Source organism: Diabrotica undecimpunctata, chromosome 2 (assembly GCF_040954645.1).
Source record: "Diabrotica undecimpunctata isolate CICGRU chromosome 2, icDiaUnde3, whole genome shotgun sequence".
NCBI classification, from domain to species: domain Eukaryota; kingdom Metazoa; phylum Arthropoda; class Insecta; order Coleoptera; family Chrysomelidae; genus Diabrotica; species Diabrotica undecimpunctata.
The window spans coordinates 60,282,368-60,305,972 of NC_092804.1; the positions used below are offsets into that span (position 1 = coordinate 60,282,368).

General features: G+C 31.5%; 2 protein-coding genes across 3 annotated transcripts in view; one reads left to right on the forward strand and one right to left on the reverse strand.

Moving 5' to 3' along the window:
• Lgr4 (Leucine-rich repeat-containing G protein-coupled receptor 4) overlaps nt 1–23,605 on the reverse strand; it is an 832,616-nt gene that overhangs the window by 107,177 nt on the left and 701,834 nt on the right. The gene's annotated exons all lie outside the window — the stretch shown is intronic.
• Nucleotides 4,475–23,605, forward strand: part of LOC140434621 (uncharacterized) — a 35,209-nt gene continuing 16,078 nt past the window's right edge. Inside the window, exons 1-2 of the mRNA XM_072523015.1 lie at nt 4,475–4,641; nt 14,869–14,904. Of these exons, the coding sequence (XP_072379116.1) occupies nt 4,572–4,641; nt 14,869–14,904 (106 nt within the window). The 5' untranslated portion in view covers nt 4,475–4,571. The remainder of the gene's footprint in view (nt 4,642–14,868; nt 14,905–23,605) is intronic.

Below are 23,605 nucleotides of genomic sequence, written 5' to 3' on the forward strand. Positions count from 1 at the left end.
ATGAGAGGTCTCCATGTAGAAGGTAACCATATGGCGTCATCTCTTTTATTAAGGCAATTTGGTCTTTTTTCTATTTCTATGGCTTCTCGGATAATTCTTGGTTTATAAAAGCGGATGGGGGCTATGGTTCTGGAGTTTTCGAAATCAATTTTGTGACCTGTATGAAGATGGTGTTGACCGAGAGCTGAAATTGAATCGGAATTGCGAACAGAAATGGAATGTTCATAAATCCTATTTTGAATTCTACGATTTGTTTGGCCTATATAGGATCGGGGACAGTCTGCACAAGGAATTTCATAAACTCCGTGCTGTTCGTTTGGAATATTGTCTTTGATTGATCGAACAAGAGATGAAAGTTTTTGTTGGGGGGTAAATATTGTTTTTATTCCTCTTGGTTTAAGAATTTTGTCGATTTTGTCAGTGACACCTTTGATGTAAGGAAGAAACGCTTTCGTATGATAAGGGTCTGAGTCTTTGGATAGAGATTGAGTGGGAGATTGATGTCTGTGGATGCTCCTATTGATGTGATTTTCGCGGTAGCCATTTTGGATGAGGGCTTGTTTTAAACAAGAAAGCTCAGCGGATCTACTTGCATCATCGGAAAGGCGTATTGATCTGGATACAAGAGTATTAATGACTGAATTAATTTGTGAAGGTGCGTGGTGAGAGTTGGCATGCAAGTAACGATTGGTATGTGTGGGTTTTCGATAGACAGAGTCTCTGATAGACTCTGTCTATCGAAAACCCAGAGACTGAGACCTCGGAAGCCCTGAAGAAGACATCAGAGAGGATGTCGAAAGCTCGGCAAAATGGATATCGACGCGGTTCAACCCGGAAGACTGGTGAGTTTAATATTAATTTTTATAATAATATTAATCTTAGCTCTAAGTTTAATATATATATATATATATATATATATATATATATATATATATATATATATATATATATATATATATGTAAAGGTATTACACAACAGCATAATTTGAAAATTCGTACCGTCAGAAAATTATTAATTGTTTGATGACCGCTGAGAAAAAGAACCAACTGAGAGTATTCGGTAGGTATAGTTTATTTCACGAAACATGGTTGAGTGCTTAATGATTGCAATAAAACCCGACCGCAAGTACCCCAGCTTAGTCAACATTAGTTGAGCAGGTAAGTATTTAGGTAAAATTGAAGCTACTGTGGAGTGTCGTTATCTTGTTTGTATAATAAATTCCTTGTAATATAAAAACGATTAAAAAATCGTATAAAATTATAAAAACGATTAGAATACATTTTATTTCATAAAGTTGTAAACAGTTTAACAGTGAGTTTCACTATTAATGGTTGATCTTTTAATGACCACAATAAATTTGTTGATCGTTAAGTATTTCCTGGATTAATTATACAGGTTCCCTCTATTCTGTATAATTTGTAAAAGTATATAAAACTGATGAGAAATTTTTAAATATACATTTTGTTTCATTTAGTTGAAAGTGTTACCAGTGGTATACCTATTTATACCTATAAAACAGCATTATGTGGCTTTCGTGGAAAAACATTGATGGTGCTTCTTCCAGTGTTCCAGCAAAGAAAAAGCATTTATCTGCTGACGCTAGAGAAATCGTAAAAACAATATATAGTTCTTTACTTACAAGAGGACTTACTGCTAATACTGCTGCTAGTCAAATATCTGATTTAACGAAAATACCTCTAACCACAGTGAAAAGAATTACATCAAATCCCATTAAGTCAATAGGGAAGCGTAAGGATGCCGGTTCTACCAAATGTATTGACGAAAGTGATAAGGACTTAATAAGACGAAAAATTTACACAATGTACGAAGAGCAAAGGATATCTACATTAGATGCTTTAAAACAAAGGCTTACTAATTAATGATGATACACAAATAAACTGTAGCCGCATTAGTCTTTGGAAAATTTTGTCTAAAATGGGCTTCAGATATCGTACAATTGACAAAAGGCAAGTGCTTATGGAGTCCCATTGTTTACAAAAGTGGCGTACTGAATATATAACTTCCATAAGAAAGTACCGTACAGAAGATCGACCTATAATTTATCTGGACGAGACATGGTTTGGCACTCATGAAACACCATCCAAAGCATGGTGTAATTCTTTCAACAGGTGTCAAATAGAAGCTCCATCAAACAAAGGGAAAAGAATAAGAATTTTACATGCAGGATCAGAAAATGGTTAGGTCTCAAATGCCTTATAGCTTTCTGCAAAAAAGATTAAAGACTCCTGCGTGGACTACCATGAGGATACAACGGCAGAGCTTTTTGAGCAATGGTTTAAGAATTGTCTTATACCTAACCTTCCTCAAAATAGTGTGATAGTAATGGATAATACAAGTTACCACAGTCGTCAATTACATAAGTCTCCAAGTGCAAATAACACGAAAATTGAAATTTAAAATTACTTGTTAGAAAACGATATATACCTATTTTAAAAAAAGTTATTTAAAAATAAACTGAAATAAACTGTTAGAAGTGTTAAAATCATTTTCTATTAAAAAAGTATATGTTTGTGACGCATTGGCCGAGGACATGGGACATACAGTGTTACGGCTTCCGCCCTACTATTGTTTATTTAATCCCTTAGAGTATATGTGGCACCACCTAAAGTCAAATGTTAGGTCACAAAATGTTTCTCCGACTTTAAGTGGTAGTGTAATCGAATTAATAAGGAAATGAGTTGATGATATCTCCCCAGAAATTTGGAAAAATTCAGTACGCCATGTAATGAACGTAGAAAATTCATATGTTACTTTGAATCACATAATTAAACCACTTGTTATTAACCTTGAAGAGGATAGTGACAGCGAAACAGAATTAGGTATTTAGGAATTCATAAATATATTTTGTTATTGTGGGTATTTTTTTTTTAATATTAACTTGTATATATTTTTCTATATTTTTTTTTAATTCATCTATTTTTTGTACATTATGTATTCGTTTGTATGTATATACTGTAAATAGAACTATTATTACTATACATTTTTAACGATATCCGATTAGGAAGAGCAAAAACTTTTAAACACGCCAGTTTTTGCTGACAGTCCTAAGCCTGTAAAAAGTGTGAAGGAATGTACCTTTCTGAATTTAGATCCATATACTACAATTAATCACGTAGAACAAAAAAACTACTTTCTTCATGTTAAAAATTGTTCAATTATCAAGTATATTCACTTGAACAACCTGAAAATACCATATGAAATAAATTAATAAATTTTTATAATGGTGTATTACATAGCTACCAATGAAATATATTAAATAACAAACTTTCTGAAGTGCGACCCTGTGTACTTCGGTAGTTTATTGGGAGACTCTTGTATACAGAATAGGATCAACTCAGGTAACCATTAAGCACTCAAACATTTTTCGTGAAATAAACTATACTTGTAAACGAATGTCGCTGTTAACTGATTTGGAATACAAAAGGAGGATTTATTTATGATAATACACAAAATAAGCGAAATATGGCAAACCCGCCTGCAGTATACACCCACACTGATTCAAACGTTTGTAACGCAGTATAGAAAAATTTTTTTTTTGGAAAAACTTGGTTATGATTTACTAAAAGATTATACAAAACGATGAGTTCAACAGGACAATATTCCTAAAAATAATTGATCACTTTCGGAAATATTGGGCATCCAAATTGATTATCATGAAAATAGAGAAGTTACAAAAATGAAAGGTGTAGTTACTGGCCAAGCAAAAAAAAATTAAAAGTCATTACCGTTGTTACAAGTGTCCCAAATTTATGTGTTTAGAGCATTTATAACCCATCTGTGAAGAATGCAGCCGCAAGGATGATACCGCAGAGATCGAAGACTAGTTGTATAACAAACAGGTTAAGACAGTAGGTTTAAAAGGGCGCCCACCCAAGGTTAATAAAAATTTTGCACCACATGTAGTGTTTTTGTTTTTCCTGGTTTGACTAAAGATTTGGAATTACATCTTATGAAACCCTTTGAGAGAAACAACCTTCAAAATATAAATGATTTAAGCGGATACACAGACGCACTATGCGTGAAATCAAATCTTAACTGTCTTTACCTTTTTATTCCGATTCACTCTGTACGAGTACTAGAAACCAATTCGCTAAGGATTTTTGCTTAGTTGAGAAGATATGTTATGGAATGCAAATTTTAGATTCCCCATGTCTCTAATAACATCTTTATCAACGTCTGTTTTGCCTTGCAATTCTTAAAAGGCACAGATTAAAGCAAAAATCTGAATTTGGTTTCGAAAATTAGTTTACGGATTTTATAAATAATTTAATTTATATTTTGCATAATTATGAGAAACTAAAAATAAAATCTCGTTTTATGATTAAATGTACGTGTTAAATTAACCAAAAATGTTTATGACTCAATTAAATACATTTGGTACATGTCAACCGCTTAAAAAACTAATCTTTCAAATAGCAAAGGTAATAAATAAATGGCAAAGGGTTAGCTATTTAACAAGCCTGTTAAACAGTTTCATCTCGATATATACATAATGCTTATTAGCTAAGTTTAATTTATAGACAAAGCAATTAGAGAGTTCATTTTAATTATGTTTAAAATAGTTTGGAATTTTGTGTGTCTGCTAGCGACAGTAAATTGTATTGGTGTTGACGTGGATAGTAAGTATTATTTTAGTATAAAATACAAAGAATTAATTTGATTAACAGCACAATAATTATTATTACGGCTTTTTTTATCATGATTTTCTAGTTTATCGATGCTAATTCTAAAATTTTTTATAACAATCGACTATATCTAATTTGAATAGTATTTTTTAAGAATTATGCTGAATTAAACTTGCAATAAAAATGAAAGTAACAAACATTCTGAAAATGAGTAATACTCCGGTAAATGATCTTTTGGAGTGTAATTTTCCTCTTCACGATGGATTTGCTTGAAAATTTGGATTTAGGTTTCTCTTACCATTGACTTTACTTTTGGTCTTGAACCCAAAAGTTGCTTTTACTTGGGTGATGAAAACCATTTCTTCTTGGGGATGAAAAAACATACGTTAAAAATAAGTCCGGAAGTTACTTTTCACTATGTTAATTACTTTTTGTGTTATTTTCGAGTAAAAATGTTCATTTTTTAAAATAAAACCACGTTTTCAGAAGGTTTTTCACGAATAACTTAAAAAGTAAGTATTTTATCGAAAAATATTCCTTAACAAAAACATAGCTCATAAAATAACAAAGAAAAATGGTGTACTTATGAAGTCCAAGCAGAGTTGTAGTTCATAAAAAGTAGATTTTTATTTGTCAAGTTGTTCAATTCCAAGTCGAATATTTTAACGTGAAATAACCAAAAAATGTAGCTTTTTTTTTCATCACAACTGTAAATGTAAATGTAGCACATCACAACTTTTTGAAGGTGTTTAAAAAAGCTTTATTTTTGTTTTTCTTTTAAGTTTCTAGCAACAAAACTAAGCGAGTTACGCCCAAAATAACATTGGTTCCTTTTTTTGGTAAAAACATCGTGAAAATTGCCGCCCAATTAGCATCCAAAATGAAATTAATCGTTACCGCTTTATAATTTACTTTTTTATTTATTTTTTATATGATTTAAAAGTTTGACCTTTTTTTTACTTGATTAAAAGAAAATTGAGAAAAAAATTTTTAAAATATTGAAAAAAAGTCTGCCTGTTAGTTCCTGTGAAAAATACCAGTACGTCGTCTACGTATCTCCACCAATATAAAAACTGTTTGAATATGGGATGTTTTGAAATCTTTGTCTCTAGATGATCCATAAAAATATCTGATAGCAATGGGCTTAGAGGATTGCCCATTATAAGTCCTACACTGTTATTTGTATATATTTCATTATTAAATTCAAAGTAGTCCTGGTTTGTGCAAACTTCAAGAAGATGCAAAATTTCAGATGTATTGATTGGATTTGTACTATTTTGGTCTAAAAGGTTTTTTACTAGAATAAAAGTTTCTGTAGGGGCGGTACTAGGAAAAAGATTTTTTACGTTAAATGAAATTAATCTGGAGTTGTTAGGTAATTAAAAATGTTATATTTTATTAACTAGTTCTATTGTATTTTTTATGGCAAATTTAGGTGAAAATTTAGTGTGTTCTAAAATAATCACACAGTTTTTTTTTGAACAGTAACAGTTTTTTTGTAAGTTTATATGACGGAGCTGTATGAAAAGAAACTACAGGTCTTATTGGGTGATCCGGTTTGTGTAGTTTAATGAAAGAGTATAATCTAGGAGGCTGTGGGTTCATGATATTGAGGTATTTTGTTCTATTGGTTTAACTATTGATTTTGAATTTTCTAACGCTAGCTTAATTTGTTTTTGATACTTTTCTATCGGATCTTTGTGTAACGTTTTAATATTTTTATTCTTTAAAAATTCTATTGTTTTGTTATTAAATTCTATTTTATCTATAGTAGTAGTAGTGTTACCTTTGTCTGCTTTTGTAAACACTATATTGTTTTCTATTGATTTATTTTTAATTGAAATGGCTGTTTTATTCTCTTTGTAACAGGAATTTTTGGTTCCACTACACACATCTGCAATCCTCTAAGCCCATTGCTATCAGATATTTTTATGGATCATCTAGAGACAAAGATTTCAAAACATCCCATATTCAAACAGTTTTTTTATTGGTGGAGATACGTAGACGACGTACTGGTATATTTCACAAGAACTAACAGGCAACTCGACCAATTTTTATCGTATATTAACTCACTTCATAGTCATATTGAATTTACAATAGAAACAGAACAAAATCAATCCATAAATTTTTTAGATTTAAAAATTATCAGACTTAAAAACAAACATGACTTCTTCATATTTTATAAACCAACCCATACTGACACGACTATACACAATTCATAATCCCATCCCACATAACATAAATTAGTATTTCCACCACCAGAGAAAAAACCCAGTACCTTCTGCTCGATTACATATACAGGCAAAATATCAACAAAATAGCCAAACACATAAAAAAGAAAGGAATAACACCAGCTTTCAGAACAAATAACAACCTAGGCAAATATATTAAAAACAACAAGAGCCAAAATAAAAAACACGTACACAGTGGTGTGTACAAACTTAAATGTGGCAACTGCCCAAAAACTTACATCGGTCAAACTGATAGAAATGTTAATAAACGAATAGTAGAACATAAAAGGGCTTTCAATAATGGAAAAACAGATTCTACATACGCACTTCACCTTCTAGATCATAATCATTCTTTTAGTGACGAATTTAAAATTCTTCACATTCAAAATAAAGGCCTTAAACTATCTTTGTTAGAATCTATGGAAATCAACAAATTAAAAAATACAGATATAATTCTGAATGACCAACTTGAGACAAACACTTCTCCCCCCCTCAACCTATTTCATTAGAGACTGTAAAACTGTAAACGCATGCCAAAAATAGATCACTTGAGAAAGGCACTCTGCCGAAACAGCTGTAGTGATAAGAGTTTAAAATAAATTTTGTGGAAGTTTTGAAAACAAAGTTTTCAATGTTTTATTGTTACATAAAATGAATTTCCATCAAGTAACGGTCGAATCCATCAAAAATATATTTTTGATTTTCTGAACATTTTGTTTTTTTTTTTGTTTTCAAAAATTAGTTAAGATATTTCTGTTCAAAGTTTGCATACACTCGTGATTAGTGACTCGTTTAGGTTCTTTCAACTACAACTCTTTTAAAAATGACGGTTTAAAAAAATTTGTTTAAATAATCTTATTTCCCTTAAAAAAACCTACAAAATAGTTTTCATAGCTTAAACGCTAACCGAGTAATGAGTGAAAAACCAATCACATATTTTAGGAGGTATCAGCACGCGTATACTGGACATTCTAAGATACACATCATGTGTTATTAACTTACCGACTTTCACCCATACTTACAAACTAATAAGGTTGTTATGAAATAAATTCATAACAATTTAAATAAAAAAATTATTGTATTTATGTTTAAATAAAAAAAAATACTCCCACCATTCGAATTTCTTCGCCAGGGGTGGCTTTTATAAGGGTAGAGATTATGTGGTAAAAAATTATAACAGTACAGAAATTAAAATTTAATGTCACTGTATAATTAAATAATTCCAAATTGCTTTAATTTATAATTATATGATTCTTTTCCTATAGCGGTAGTTTTCACCCCTAAAAAATAAAAAGTAACCAACGGCACAAGTCCAGTGGAGGGTAAGTATAACCTAAATCCAAATTTCCATGCAAATCAATGGAGACAAGGTATTGAATAATATTGTTTTAATTATAGCTATTTTAGGAGGTTAGATATAGGGGTTAAACTGTGATAAAACCAAAACTATGTTGTTTAATGTTAATTGACGTTCACTATTGACTTTTATTAAATGGGTGAACTATGTTTATACGAAAAAAAAACTGTACCAGTAACACAATATTTTTATAGTATTAAATACTTATAGTATTAGACTAAAGGTCGCGGCATATTATCGTGCACGTATAGTTTCCGGTACGTAGCGTTTCCACCCCAGCAATCAGACTGCGCGTTCACGTTTTCATACATAGAACGTTTCAGTTTGGTTCGGTGAAGATACGATCTCGCTTTTCTCGACGAATATTATGTGCAATTGCTCTTCTACTTAACGATGAAGAATGAAAAACTTTGTTAAAAAGAAGGTTTGAAGTACATCCAATGCTAAGAGAAAGGAAGAAGCAAGGTGAATACTGGACTTTATATATAAGGTTCTTGAACTCCTAAGTGGAGCATAGAGCTTCAGTGAAAACGCGCCATCGGGATCTATTTTGCGCTAAGGTCTTCACCTCATTCCAAGACTTTCCTTGGCCTCTTATCTCGTCCATGATGGATCTTCTCCAAGTTTGTACTGGGCGACCTCTTTTTCTTTTCCCTTGGGGATTCCACTCTAGGGCAGTCTTTGCGATACTGCAACTATTTTTTCGGAGTGTGTGACCGATCTAACCCCACTTTCTGGACTTTATACAGAGAAATAATTGATGACGATGAAAAATATTATGGAAATTTTAGAATGAATAGTTCTGTTTAGATTCAGTTTAAATATGTTTTAAATTTAATTACAGCTTCAGTTAAAAAACAAAATACTATATTTAACGAAGCCATACATATCAAACCAAAAAGTATTTTTAAAAAGAAGAGGTATCACTTCCGTACAAAAGTCCTAATTGTTTATCACTTCCGTGATTAATTGTCACAAAGCAATAAAAACACATGCATAAATGACAAAATAGCCTCGAAAATTATTTTTTTAAATATTTTGTATCAAAATTAAACAGATACCTAAATAAACAACGAGGAGAAAACGACGGACATCTAATTCACATTATCGGTACCAACCGGTTACGACTCGTTACGTAGCCGTCGGCATCAGTAAAATATTGTTTTCGAATATACTGAACGGAAACGTTAAGTGTCTGAAACGCTACGTTCGGGACAGTGTGAGTTGTTCATATTTAAAACCATTTAAATTATATTTTTCGGAAACTAAACGCTATGTGCTGGAAACGCAACGTGCATGATAATATGTCACGACCTTTAAGCATACACATTACTACAAAATATTCTACTGCCGACGCTAACAGACTAAATAACAACTACATACTATTTGTACAATGTACACAAACTGTCTCTGATTTTGCGTGTTCTAGACATACAAAATTGTTACATTTTACACATATTTTACTAGTTTTTCTGTCTTTGCCTCTACAACACACATGGCACCGCCTCCTTGTATTTATTGTTTATTCTACTCTGGGTTCGGTAATATTCAAAAGTTCTGGGAATACATCTGCCATTTGACGCTTTTTATTCTTTTCGATGTGCTTATTGTTATAACGTCTGAAAACATATTCCTATATAAGTTCTTTGCCCATTGCCAAAGTATACATTTTACGCTTACTCATATGTTGCTTTTTTCAATCAGGATATTTGAGTTGCCACAATTTATAGGAATTAATATAGCCATCGGCCAACGGTTTGTTTTTCTTTGTACCGCATATTCTTTAGCCAACTTATTGGTTGTATCGACGGCTCCTTTCATTTTGTTGTAATATAAAATAATTTCAGGTTTATAGCAGTGTTCTTCACCAGCCACTTTTTCGCCAACATGCTCATTTGAAAGTAAGATAACTGCAGTTCTTGGTTTTGGAACATAAGAGACTAACGTTCGATGTTTTCTAAAAGCAAACATACTTAAATAATCTGTTGTATATGATGCTGATAAAACCTCCCTTGGAATAAACGTTTTACTTTTTCGAAGAGTTCCACATAGAGTTATATTCGTCTCCCATAACTTTTCCGCAAGTTGCAAACTCATAAAAAAATTTATCAAGTCTAGGACAACTCTTTGCCCTTGAGCTTTTTCCGCCTTAGGATCTTGTTTTCCTAAAAATTAATAAACATAAAAATTTGTTTCTTTTCTTATTGGCAATTTAAAAACTTACCCAAATAAATTTGCATGTTTACAATAAAAAAAGTAGTGCACAAGGCTACAAAGGCCCATATCTTTAATCCGCACTTGTCAGGTTTGCTCTTCATATAAACTCGGAATAGTGCTTTACCTCTAAAAGGCACGAGCTGCTACTCTACATACATGGTCGCCTGGATTAAGTGATTTCTTACAATTAGAAATAAAAATATCAGATACATCTCTTATTGGAGCCATTTTATTTATTGATTTTCGTTCTTGTCTGGTTTCAAAATTTTCAAAACGTATAAATAAAGTAATTCGTTTGAATCTATATCTAGATATAGCAGATTTTATTATAAGACGGCAGTAAGCAATATCGTCACACCAAAGCATATCGATCACCTCTTTCGATCCATGAAAACCTCCAATTATACGCAATACTCCAATATAGGCTTGACTCTCTACAGAATCAACGCAAACATACACTTCAGTTTTATTTGGGTTTTCACTATTCCATTTATCGTGATACGCTTGAGCCTTCCGATTAGTTTCCATGACAATTATGTTATAAATTTCGACTGAAAAAAAGAAACAGAAGGAAAGCGTTTTTAATACTTGATAAATCATCACTGTAATTTGTAAGTCCTAGAGCATATCTACGAATATTGGCCTTTGCGCGTTTCACTTTTGTATTTTTTGACAACCTTGACCACTCAGTTCCGTCTTTAGATACATATAACGGTAAGCCTTCGGAGTCAGTAACTGTTGGTTTATTTTGATCTATGCTTTGATCAATATTAAGGTCATTTACTTCTTCTACCTCTGTTACATTGTCTTCATCTTCTAAATGACTTACTAGTTTCTCATTGATATCAAGCTCTGGATGATCACATTCAAGTAAACGTAAACGTTCATCTTCACTTAGTTGCTTGTGGCTAGATATAAATGAAACGTAATTCATGTTTAGAATTTTATGCACTATTCACAAATACGACAAGAATCCAACTGACACTGGAACTCAATATATTTATAATATTTCGTTAAATTTTATCGCAGCTCGGGGAATTCCCCATTTAAACATGTAAAACCCTTACATAAAACGATAGTATACTAATAGTCGGTACTAATCCGTAAAATATATCACATTATTACAATTAAAATTTTATTAGAATTCCTTTTATATGACATAAAAGGCCGGCCGGGCTATAAGGAGACACCAGCCTATACAATTGAAGTTTAAATTTAATCTATCCGTTAAATGTTCTTGTAGGCATAATTTTTTATTAATACAATATGTAAACTACAGATAGATGAAAGACTACCGAATCACAATTAAAATCTATAAAGTAACTGCCAAAAATTGTGATCTGGGGTCAAAATAAACCCCGGCCAGTCCGATGAAGGTTAAAAGATAATTTATATCAATTACCCGCTTTAATTTACAATTATACTATTTTTTTTTCAAATAGAGGTATTTCTCGCCCCTAAAAAATAATAAACAACCAACGGCACAAGTCCAAAAGTAAAATGAAGCATGAGTAAAACATAAATCCAAATTTTCATGCAATTCGCTGGTGAAACTGAAAATTATACAGTTTCGCCGTATTTTTACGATCATTTACTGGAGTATACGTAAGTATTATGAGTTGTTCTAACACTCAAGCAATTGTTACAATGAGACAACAATGAGCTAGTATATACACATCTCCAAAAATATTGGCCCTCTTGTTATAGTTTAATTTTGACAAAGAATATTTAGAAGTTTTTAAAGTAATCAGTTTTCAACTGGAATCATTTAAAACAATGTTGACCCCCTTTCGACAAAACTAATTTTTTTTATTAAAATACTCATTAAATGGTGCATTTCTCTATCTTTATTGTTATATATAGTAGATAGATAGATGATAAATTCGATGAGGTGGCTTTTGGCCTATTCCACCGCGACCTTTTTAAATCTATTGTGGTCCTCTAATCCTAGATTACATTCTTTAGCCTGACCCTTTTTTAAAGGTTCAACAGCTTCGAGACTGAACCTTCCATGTAGCTCTTTGTCGGTGGTTTTCTTCGCCTAATGTAAAGAACCGCACATTTACCAGACTGGTACTTCTTCTTCTTAAAGTGCCTATCCGTTCCGGATGTTGGCGATCATCACGGCTATCTTTACTTTATTTATTGCAGCGCGGAACAGTTCAGTGGTAGTCGTGTTATACCACTTTCGTAAATTTTGAAGCCAGGAAATGCGTCTTCTTCCCGGTCCTCTCTTACCATTTACTTTCTCTTGGAGAATCAGCTGGAGAACGCCGCAACGTTCTTGATTTCTCACTACATGTCCTAGATATTCCAACGTTTTAGTTTTGACGGTCATGAGAATTTCACATTCTTTCCCCATTCTACGCAGGACCTCCACATTAATAACTCTGTCAACCCAGGATATACGTAAGATGCGCCTATAACACCACATTTCGAAAGCTTCGAGCCGATTCATAGATGCAACAGTCAGTGTCCATGCTTCCATTCCGTAAAGCAGAACTGTGAATATGTAGCAGTTCAATAGACGGCATTTTGTTTTTAATGATATGTCTCGACTGTTGAAAACGGTTCTCATTCTAACGAATGCTGCTTTTGCTTTTATTATTCGCTGTTTAATTTCTGTTGAGTGGTCCCATTGGCTATTTAAATTGGTGCCTAGATATGTATATTGCTCGACTCTTTCGATATTCTGTTGGTTGATTGTAAGTTGAGCGTTTAGTATTGGTTTTTTACTAATTGTCATAAATTTGGTTTTCTTTATGTTAAGAGCTAGTCCGTATCTGTTGCTGACTTCTGTTATGCGATTTGTTAATATCTGTAAGTCATTCAGATTATCGGCAAAAACTATAGTGTCATCTGCATATCTAATGTTATTTAACCATTCACCGTTTATTAGTATTCCTTTCGCACAACCGTCTAAAGCTTCCTTAAATACCCATTCAGAATAAATGTTGAACAACAATGGAGACAAAATACAGCCCTGTCGTACTCCACGTTCTATTGCAATTTTATCAGTTAACTGGTCTTCTATTTTGATTTTGGCCGTTTGATTGTAGTAAATGTTTCTGATAATTCTAAGATCTTTGTTGTCAATTCCAATTTCTTGCATTAGAGTCATTAATTTGTCATGTTTTACTCTGTCAAATGCCTTCTGGTAATCTATAAAGCATACGTATATGTCACAATTCACATCCCTGCATCTCTGAAATAGCACCTTTACAGCAAAAAGGGCCTCCCGTGTTCCCAGAGCATCACGAAATTCGAATTGTGTTCTTGTTAGTTGTTCCTCACATTTTGTATATATTCTTTTGTGAATGACCTTTAGAAATGTTTTAAGTAAATGGCTCATAAGGCTTATAATTCTATAGTCTTCGCACTTTCTCGCATTGGGTTTTTTTGGAAGATTTATAAAAGTTGACACTAACCACTCTTGGGGAACGACGCCCGTATCATATATACTGTTAAATATATTTGTTAACCATTTTATGCCATCATAGTCCATACGTTTTAAGAATTCTGAGTGAAAATTATCACGGCCTACTGCTTTACCATCTTTGGTGATTTTGATGGCATATTTTACTTCTTCGACTATAAATGGTGGTCCAGATTCGCAATTGGTGTTTGTTGTAATACCAGTGTTACTTCGTATATCTCCAAAAGTTTTTTCTACGTATTTAATCCAGACTGGTACACTGACAGAAAATGTGCTCTGTTGTTTCTTCCTCTAGGTGACAGAATATGCATAGATCTTCGTCTGCTAATCCCATCAGCATTTGACTGTTTTCCTGTCTTTGCGTATTGAGGCTGCTGTAAATTTTGGCGAATGTTCTACAATGAACTTTTTATTTCGCCTGTCTCTGTCCTGGTGAATTCCTCCACCATTCCAGAGATTTGTGTTCTGGCCACTGTGCTATCACAATAAGATAATAGATAATAGTATAAATATAAGGTTAAGGGTATAAACAAATTACATTATGTTAGATAATTTGATATTCAAATTTACACTTATTCCGTCAAGACCTGCATGTTAAAATAAGAAATAACTAATTATAAATAAATAAAATGAAACTATTTTTTATCGTTTTTTATTAATTTACATAATTTTTATATTTTTGTTTTTATTTGCGGATTTAACATAGTACAAGTTGCTTAAATTAAAATCATAATTCACTCATTGCATGATTATTATTGATTGCCTTAAAGGCATTAATTAAGAATCTCAAGTCTCAATTTTTAAGATATTTTCAAAAACTTTTTTGTAAATTTAAATTGGCATAATATAAATTTCTAAAAGGTACTTTAAATATTAAATAAAAAATTATTATCTTTTTGGCATGATCTAACTACCAATATATCTATATAAGTATTGTATTTCTGCAATTAGTAGTATTGTAATAATTATTTTCGTTTCAGCTCATAATCCACTTGGTTCAGTACAATTTCCAGATGGTAAGATATTTTCAACGTACCTAGCTATTATTCTTACATATAAATGCTATAAGTCTAAATATTATAAATATGTAAAATTGTCACACTCTAAAATGGTCCAAAAAGTCAGATAAAAGCTATAGCGGGAAAAGATCGTAAAATCAGCATTAGGCTGGATTTTTATTTGGGATTAGAAGCTCAAAAGTATACAATTAGAAACTCCTTTATCCAAATTTTTAGCTCTCTAGGTATCCCCAGGGGTACCCTATTGAAAAAAAAAGAGATTTCCTGAGCGATTCTTTGAAGAAACTCTCTGATTTTTTTTGGATTTTTGGATTTAAATTGAGCTTAAAATTCAAATATTTGAATAGTTTAAACAATATTTAGGTTAGATTTAGGTATTTTTTCATTTCTTTTAATTGGATAAGTTCAGTTTGCGATTTTAGCTTCTGCAAATTCGCAGAATTCTAAAAACCCCATTTTTTGGCGTTTTTCCCATGTTTTAGCACATAACTCAACTGGATGTCAACAAAGAACGGTTTCTGATATATTTTTGAAGCGAAGCTTGTTTACTGGAGTTGCATTACTTTTATCTTTATAGTAAAATGCTGAGGCGGGCGTCACGAGTATAGCACCATAAGATCACATCGTCACGGTTAGCGTCACAAAATAGCGGTTCTTCATATTGAATCACTACTCTTGATCAATTCGTTTCTAGTTATCATATATTTATTCCAAACAGGTTTAAATTAAAAACTACGCAACGATTGTCAAAAGTTAAAAGTCCTAAATATCATCCAATTAATAATACTATTGAAACACATGTTTAAATTTTTATGACACTTCTTGTTTTATAATAATTTCATACAAATACAATTACTATTTTTAAACTTGTTATTTAGTTTAGACAATAATTAAATTTACTATAAATAATATTTATTTCTATAATTATCTTGTATATCTCTTATATAATATATACTTTATATATTTTGTATATATATATATATATATATATATATATATATATATATATATATATATATATATATATATATTGATTTATAGTATCAGCAATCGGTCTGTAGGAAATAAAACTCTATTTGTTCTGTCTCAATATTTCGTCACGATTTTTTGACTTAAATGTAAATTTATTAGAATAATTAATTATTATATATAAACAAAGGAAATATTTCAATACTTACAACTATAAGAGTAAAAATTTAAATATTTTTAACATATCTAAATAAATGACATTTTTGTTTGATTTTTATTTAGGTTATGGTAACCGCAATATTTTATAGAGTGAATGCCCTTTGTACAATTTTTAGTGAATATGTTAAAATAAACAATTATTGACAGTATTATCCATATTATAAAGATAATATAATTTAATTTTTTTATTTTATATTATTAAAACACTTATATTAGACCTAGACTTAAATTTAGAATTTTTTTAATTTCTTGTACTAAGAATGAAATTTTAAATATTAAATAAAATTACAAAATAATACTTGGAGTAAAAGTTTTAGTCTTCGTCACTACCTTGGTTTACTACGGGGTGAGTATCTGATGTGATAAAGAGTCTGTTTTTGCTGGTCTAATAATTTTTGACTTATATCTTACAATGCTAAGAAAATAAATAATTACGGCAATGTGAAAACAGGATCATCCTACAGTTCTTAATCCATTGACACAGCCACAAGTATTGCAAATGTTGCAAACCTAATTCGTGTACCGCTGTACACGAGTTAGGTTTGTATTCAACATACCATTTGTAGTTCTTATTGTTTATGTGTCGTGATCTAATTAAAACTTTAATAATATTAATCAAGTTGAAAATAAGTGCATACATTAAGTATACCTATATGCATGTTGTGCTATTTACATATATAAAATTGAAGTTGTATGCCGTAAAAACGTTTTTTATATAAGTAATTTAATACGAAAATGGTTGCGTTTCGATTTAATTTGAGTCACGTGTTTCTGGGTCTACCCGTCATCAGAGAGAGAGTTTGTAAAAAGTCTGCTCACGAAAAACGTTAAATCAATTTAATAGTAAAATAAAGGTAGAATGTATCGGCATAGCTCGCAATAAAGAAAAAAATATATGTATAAGAATGCGAGAATTTTACCTTTATTTTTTACACTATCGATTAACTCGTATTAACCTTTTTATTGTTGTTTATTGCTTTATTGAAAAGTTCTAAACGTTTGGCATTCCTTTTTTTCAGGTAGCTTAGCTTCCTCCGTGGATGTGTTAGTTGTTGCTCTTTTTAAACCTCAGAGTTTTTTACCTTATTGCCACAAATTGGTCGCATTTCTCTGTAGTGATTCTTTCCCAAGTTAACATGCTCCTTTTCTAACTTAACTGCACCATACTAAAAACGACCAATAGTCAGAAATCTTCTACATATATTTTATTATATTTTCTTTCCTTTGTTGCGAGCTATGCTGATGCCTTCTACCTTTATATATATATATATATACATATATATATATATATATATATATATATATACATATATATATATATATAAATATATATAATATATACTAGATTTAATCGATCGGATAGCCAAGCGGGCTGGGCGGCTGGCTTCTCCTTCGCTTCAATGCGAGATGTGTCAGTTCAATCCCCAGCTCGGTGTACAGAAAACAAAAAGGCTAACGCAGCAGTTTAAAATTCTAAATGAATCTGCGGCTTAGTCTAGAATATGCTGGTATCTGATCGGCCTATGGTGGAGCAGTACTGCAAGAGATAAGGGCTTGCGGCTCGGTGATACTCCTCTATAGATCCCTACCGGAAGGGCGTGTGCCGCCTAAATACCGGGTATATATATATACTAGATTTAAAATATTAGGTAGAAATTATGTATGGCGGACAGAGAACCTGATGGAAAGAGAAAATTAATTTATGGAAAGTCTGTTTGTTTGATATATATCAACCGGTATTTAGGCGCCATGCCCTTCCGGTAGGGATCTATGGAGGAGTATCACCGAGCCTCAAGCCTTTATCTCTTGCCGTACTGCTCCACTATAGGCCGATCAGACACCAGCATATTCTAGTCTAAGCCACAGATTCATCTAGAATTTTAAACTGCTGCGTTAGCCTTTTTTATTTTACTGTACACCGAACTGGGCCTCAAACCCACATCCACTGAACCATTTGATAGTGAAGCGAATGAGAATCGGCTGCCTAGCCCGCTTGGCTATCTGACCGACCTGACTGTTTGTTTGATTATTATCGAAAAAACCTGGTGGTATAAACGTGATGCATTTCATTAAATATTGAAAAATTGATTTGTGTGTTTAGAAAGATACGATTGGTTTAGAAAGAAATAGTTGAAAGGGAAGAGGTATGTTTGGTGTGTTTTTGAAAGTAGATTCGAGGTTTATCTGTTCCTGGCCGTCGGAATATTAACATCAGAAGTAGAAAGAGTTTTGCATGCCAAAAAGATTTTTTAACGGTGAAAAAGATTAAGTTGTGTTAAAAAAGAAAGTAATTTTGTTTATCTAAAGTGTGTTTTAAAAGCAAGTGGAAACCGTAATGGTTTCTCTATATACTATCATAAGAAGTACAGCATTTGATAGCAACAGCATTTGTAATTTCAACAAAATTTATTATTGCATGGGGAGAATGTAGAATCCAGAGGGATAGGAGTTTTGGTTAATGAGAGATCGAGATTCGGTGTTTGAGGGTGGATCCAAGAAAGGAGGTTAGCGGTCGAATTGCCAAGAGGGTCCATTTTTGGAACAATATTACAGAGATAAAAGTTTTTGAAACGAAACTGTAAATAAGTAAAATTTATAAAGTTTGTTTTGCTTTTGATAAGTCAGTTAAATAGTCATTTATTAAAGAGGATTGAATTTGGGCGGCGCAGTTTCTCAATTGTCAGAAAAGGGGCAAATCGATATCCATATTTGGTTGTGTTTTTATATGTGTAATAAACATTTTTCAAGGTGCTTTATTAATATATTTTAGATTGATTAAATTAATTAATTGTCTGCTTTGTCAAATACTTGAAACTTATAAAATTAGTAACTGTATTTAAATTTAGATTAAATTTCAATATCATAATAATATTATTATATGTTCTTCGCAAATAATTTACAGCCATACTGTAGTTAGAAGTTATCATCGAAGTTATTATAAACTTTTAATTTCGAATTGTTACTCAACCAATTACACGCAGTAATAATGATGAACTGGTTTAGTGTAGAATAAAATGAGATTTAACTTGAAATCTCTACACGAAAACGAATAAACTTGAATGGAGTTCTATCATTTAAAACTTTAGAACAACATTCTAAATCGATTTTATATGACAGCGTGCACTAGGAAAAATGTACATAAATTTTATTGAAAACTAGAAAAGTTTTGACGTTATTAGCATGTTTTGAAATAGAGGAATACCCGTAATATCCAGGTTACTGGTTTGAAAATATGTACAAAATGAATTTAAAATTTAAAAACAGTATATTTTATTATGTCTTAATGAATAGTTTTATAACCAGTCCATTTTAGATCAAACAACACAGAAACCAATATTTTGAAACATTTGATAATATTTTTATTTTTATAATAATTTGACATGCAATGAAATTAGTTAACTGGAATCAATTTCCAACCTTAAATCAACACAAAAATATATTTTTAACCTTGGATGGCAAAAATTCAACAGTCAATTGTGGCGTATTAAAATTCCAAAACAATAGCACTATCCTTAATTTTATCATATAACACTTAAGTTATCTAATTAACTCCCATTCTGACTACAAAGTACATATACTATACAGTTGCCGCTAGAACTGAAAATATATTCGGTGTGGCAATAATTAACAATACAGAGATTCTTAAACATAGAATTCCAGATACTGCAACTATATTAACAGAAGAACTTTATGCGATTTGCCAAGCGATACCGCATGCCAACGCAAATAATATGAATAAAAGAGGAAGAACTAAATAAATTACATATTGTGTAACAATATAATTTGCTTGTAGGAACTAAAAGAGGGACCGAAGAATTACTGGACTTGGAGATAGGGCAACCGAAAAAATAAAACGTTTGCGAAAGGCTACTCGTGTTTTGGCAGGAGAGCAAGGTCTTGGATAAGGATTCCTTTTTTTGAGGAGACTGATATTATACAAGAAGATTTCTAAACTATTTAAAATTAGGACACCGTTTTAAAAAATCCTCTAGCTGCGTAGAAAGAAAAGTTTAGGGTTTTTCTTTCCTATTTTCGACCGTACTGTTTTAAATATTGATTTATAGTATCAGCAATCGATCTGTAGGAAATAAAACTCTATTTGTTCTATGTCTCAATATTTCGTCACGATTTTGTGACTTCTTCAGGAGAAAACTGTAAATTTATTAGAATAATTATTACATATAACCAAAGTAAATATTTCAATAGTTACAATTAATTAATTATTAATTCCATCTTTCCACTTCATAATATGGATAATACTGTCCTATGGATAATATTAATTGTTTATTTTAACTTATTCACTAAAAATTGTACAATGGGAATTCACTCGATAAAATATTGCGGTTACCATAACTCCTAAATAAAAATCAAACAAAAATGTCATTTATTTAGATATGTTAAAAAAATTTAAATTTTTACTCTTAAAGTTGTAAGTATTGAAATATTCAGTTTGTTTATATATAATAATTATTTTAATAAATTTACAGTTTTCTCCTGAAAAGTCACAAAATCATGACGAAATATTGAGACATAGAAAAAATAGAGTTATATATATATATATATATATATATATATATATATATATATATATATGTACCATGTATATATATATATATATATATATATATACATATATAAAAAAATGGTCTAAGGAAAAGTTTTGTAGATTTTTTTTCCTTCAATCTCTCCAGCTGACTGTCAGTTCTGACAGTCGAGCTTTGAAATACTTCATTTTCATGATATGATCATAACAGTCAAGAACCCTAGCCGTTCCGTTGTTAATATAACATTTCAAAATTGACACTTATATTATTTAATCAATCAATGTTTTCAAAAGTGAAATTAAAAAAAAAATTAATATAAAATTAGTTAAATTGGGAATCTTCCGGCATTCTGTGTTTCTGTGTTTTTGCTGATATATTTAGTAGATTAATTTTTGATGTTTCTTTGCAAGAATAACATTTTAATGCTACAGATCTTTTAAAGGTAAGATCGTTACTTAATTGTTTTTCATATTAGATGTTTCGCTAATAACACTCTTTTAGATGAACTGATAATGCTTATTGAAGTCATATTCCTTAAAGATATATATATATAGTAAACTCTTAAATATTGGGAAAATCTGCAAGAAAGACTCTAATGAGTATCAATTGTTTCGCCGAACGTTTTCGCTAAAGAGAATTAATTTGGCTTCTTCAGGGCTGAAAGAGAATAAATTATAATTAGCTACCATATATTATCTATTAAAACATTATTGATCTTTAACTTAGAATTGTAGAGTTAGAATATTAAAAAACTTTGCTAGTAACATAGTGGTGTTTTTTGTTACTATCTGCAAAAAAAGTTTTTTTAAGGTTTGAAATGTATGGTAGCTTTGAACTTAGCACGCAAAGGTTTACCCAAGGTTAATCGAAAAACCCAATGTAACTACATTTATATATATATATATATATTTATATATATATATATATATATATATATATATATATATATATATATATATATATATATATATATATATATATATATATATATATATGTTCGGATAAGTTTCCGCGGTCAGATAAATGAAAATTACTGAGTTCTCGGGAAGAACCGCGTTGAGAATTTAAAACTCGACGTTTCGGCACCCATTTTGGAGCCATTATCAAGAGTGATACGGTTCGGTTCGAGTTCGGGGTCTCAATCTGCCTACTCCCCTCACTCGAGACGTACCAGTATCGTGTTCTATATTGCAGGAACTGTCTCTCGGCACTGAGGTCTTAATCTGCCGACTCCTCAGTGTCGAGTGACACTCGAGTGACGTACCAAGGTCAGAACTATGGAAGGCAATATACAAATTAGAAATACAGACGGAACTCATAGAAGCTACAAAAGCTCTGTATAAAGAAATAAAGTATCCATTAAAATGAGAACAAGAATCATAGGAGACTTCACCACAACAAAAGGGCTCCTGCAGTGTTGTTTCACATCTTCAACTTTATTCAAAATATACTTAGACACAGCCTTAACTACATGGAAAAGAAAATGCAAAGGCATGGGAGTACCGGTACGGAACGAATACCTATATACGTTAAACTTTGCAGACGATCAAGTAGTGATCGCACAAGACCAAGACGATAGCTACATAATGAAGAAACTACAAGAAGAATATACCAAGGCTGGTCTAGATATTAACCTCGCAAAAACAGAGTACCTATCTACAAGTAAAGAAGACATAGAAGATCTACAGATTGATGACAACGTAACAATCAAAGGAAAGGATAAATTCAAATACTTGGGGTTTTTAATCACGAAAAAGGTAACAACAGAGAAAAAAATTACACAAAGATTAGGACAAACAAGAACAGCAATACGACAACTTAACTCAGTATGGTGGGAGCCCCATAGGAGCCCCATAGGAGCCCCATAGTGAGCTCCATAGTGAGCCCCATAGGAAGGAGGAAAAGAGGACGACCCCGAAAATCCTGGAGGAAGGAAGTAGACGACGCCATGAGTAAAAGAGGCCTAAACGATGGAGAATGGGACACCAGAGAGAGATGGAAACGGTTGAGCGAGGGAAGGCAGTGAATAGTGTAGAATCCCTGAATATATATAAAATAAATTATACTTATTGAACCATGTCACAAATAATTTAACATTTAAGCTTTTATTAAAGTTTTATAATAATTTAGGCTGGCGTTTAAAATCCTTTTGTCTAGGCCTAGAGAATTCAAACTAAATAATATGGAAGCTAGCCATTTTTTAATAATAGTTTTATATAGAATAGACACAAAAGTTATTAGTAAAGTAGTTTGGAAGTATTTTGTAGAATACTTATCATATTAATAACTATTTAAACAGTTAGAACAAACAGTATTTTTTAACTTATCTTCCGTTTCTAGATAAAGTTCATCCATTTCCTTCTTTTAATAACAGTTTCACAGAAGACAAGTGTTTACTACAAACTGTCTTTCAAACACTAGTTTATAATAAAATATTACTTTAACAACAATCCAAATTCACAATGGACTTCCTAAGTCTGACCTCAAAATGGACGGGGCTTTTAAAAACCTTTCCAAACATTTCTAATTTGTGTGTATTTGTCCCATTCTTCTTCTTTAAGTGCCATCTTCATTCCGAAGGTTGGCGATCATCAGGGCTATACGTATTTTCGAAACTGCTGACCGAAACAATTCGTTGTTGCTACAGCTATACCATTCCCGTAGATTCTTTAGCCAGGAGTTTCGTCTTCTTCCTATGGACCTTTTTCCTGCTATTTTTCCTTGCATAATTATTCGAAGCAGTTCATATCTTTCGCCTCTTGTATTGTGTCCCAAGTATTGCAGTTTTCGTTTTTTGATCGTAAATATGACTTCCTTTTCTTTATTCATTCTTCTTAAGATCTCGACATTTGTGACTCTCTCGGTCCATGATATTTTCAGGATTCTGCGATACATTCACAGTTCAACTGCCTCTAATTTTTTGGTATCAATCTTTTTCAACGTCCATGACTCCATTCCGTAGAACA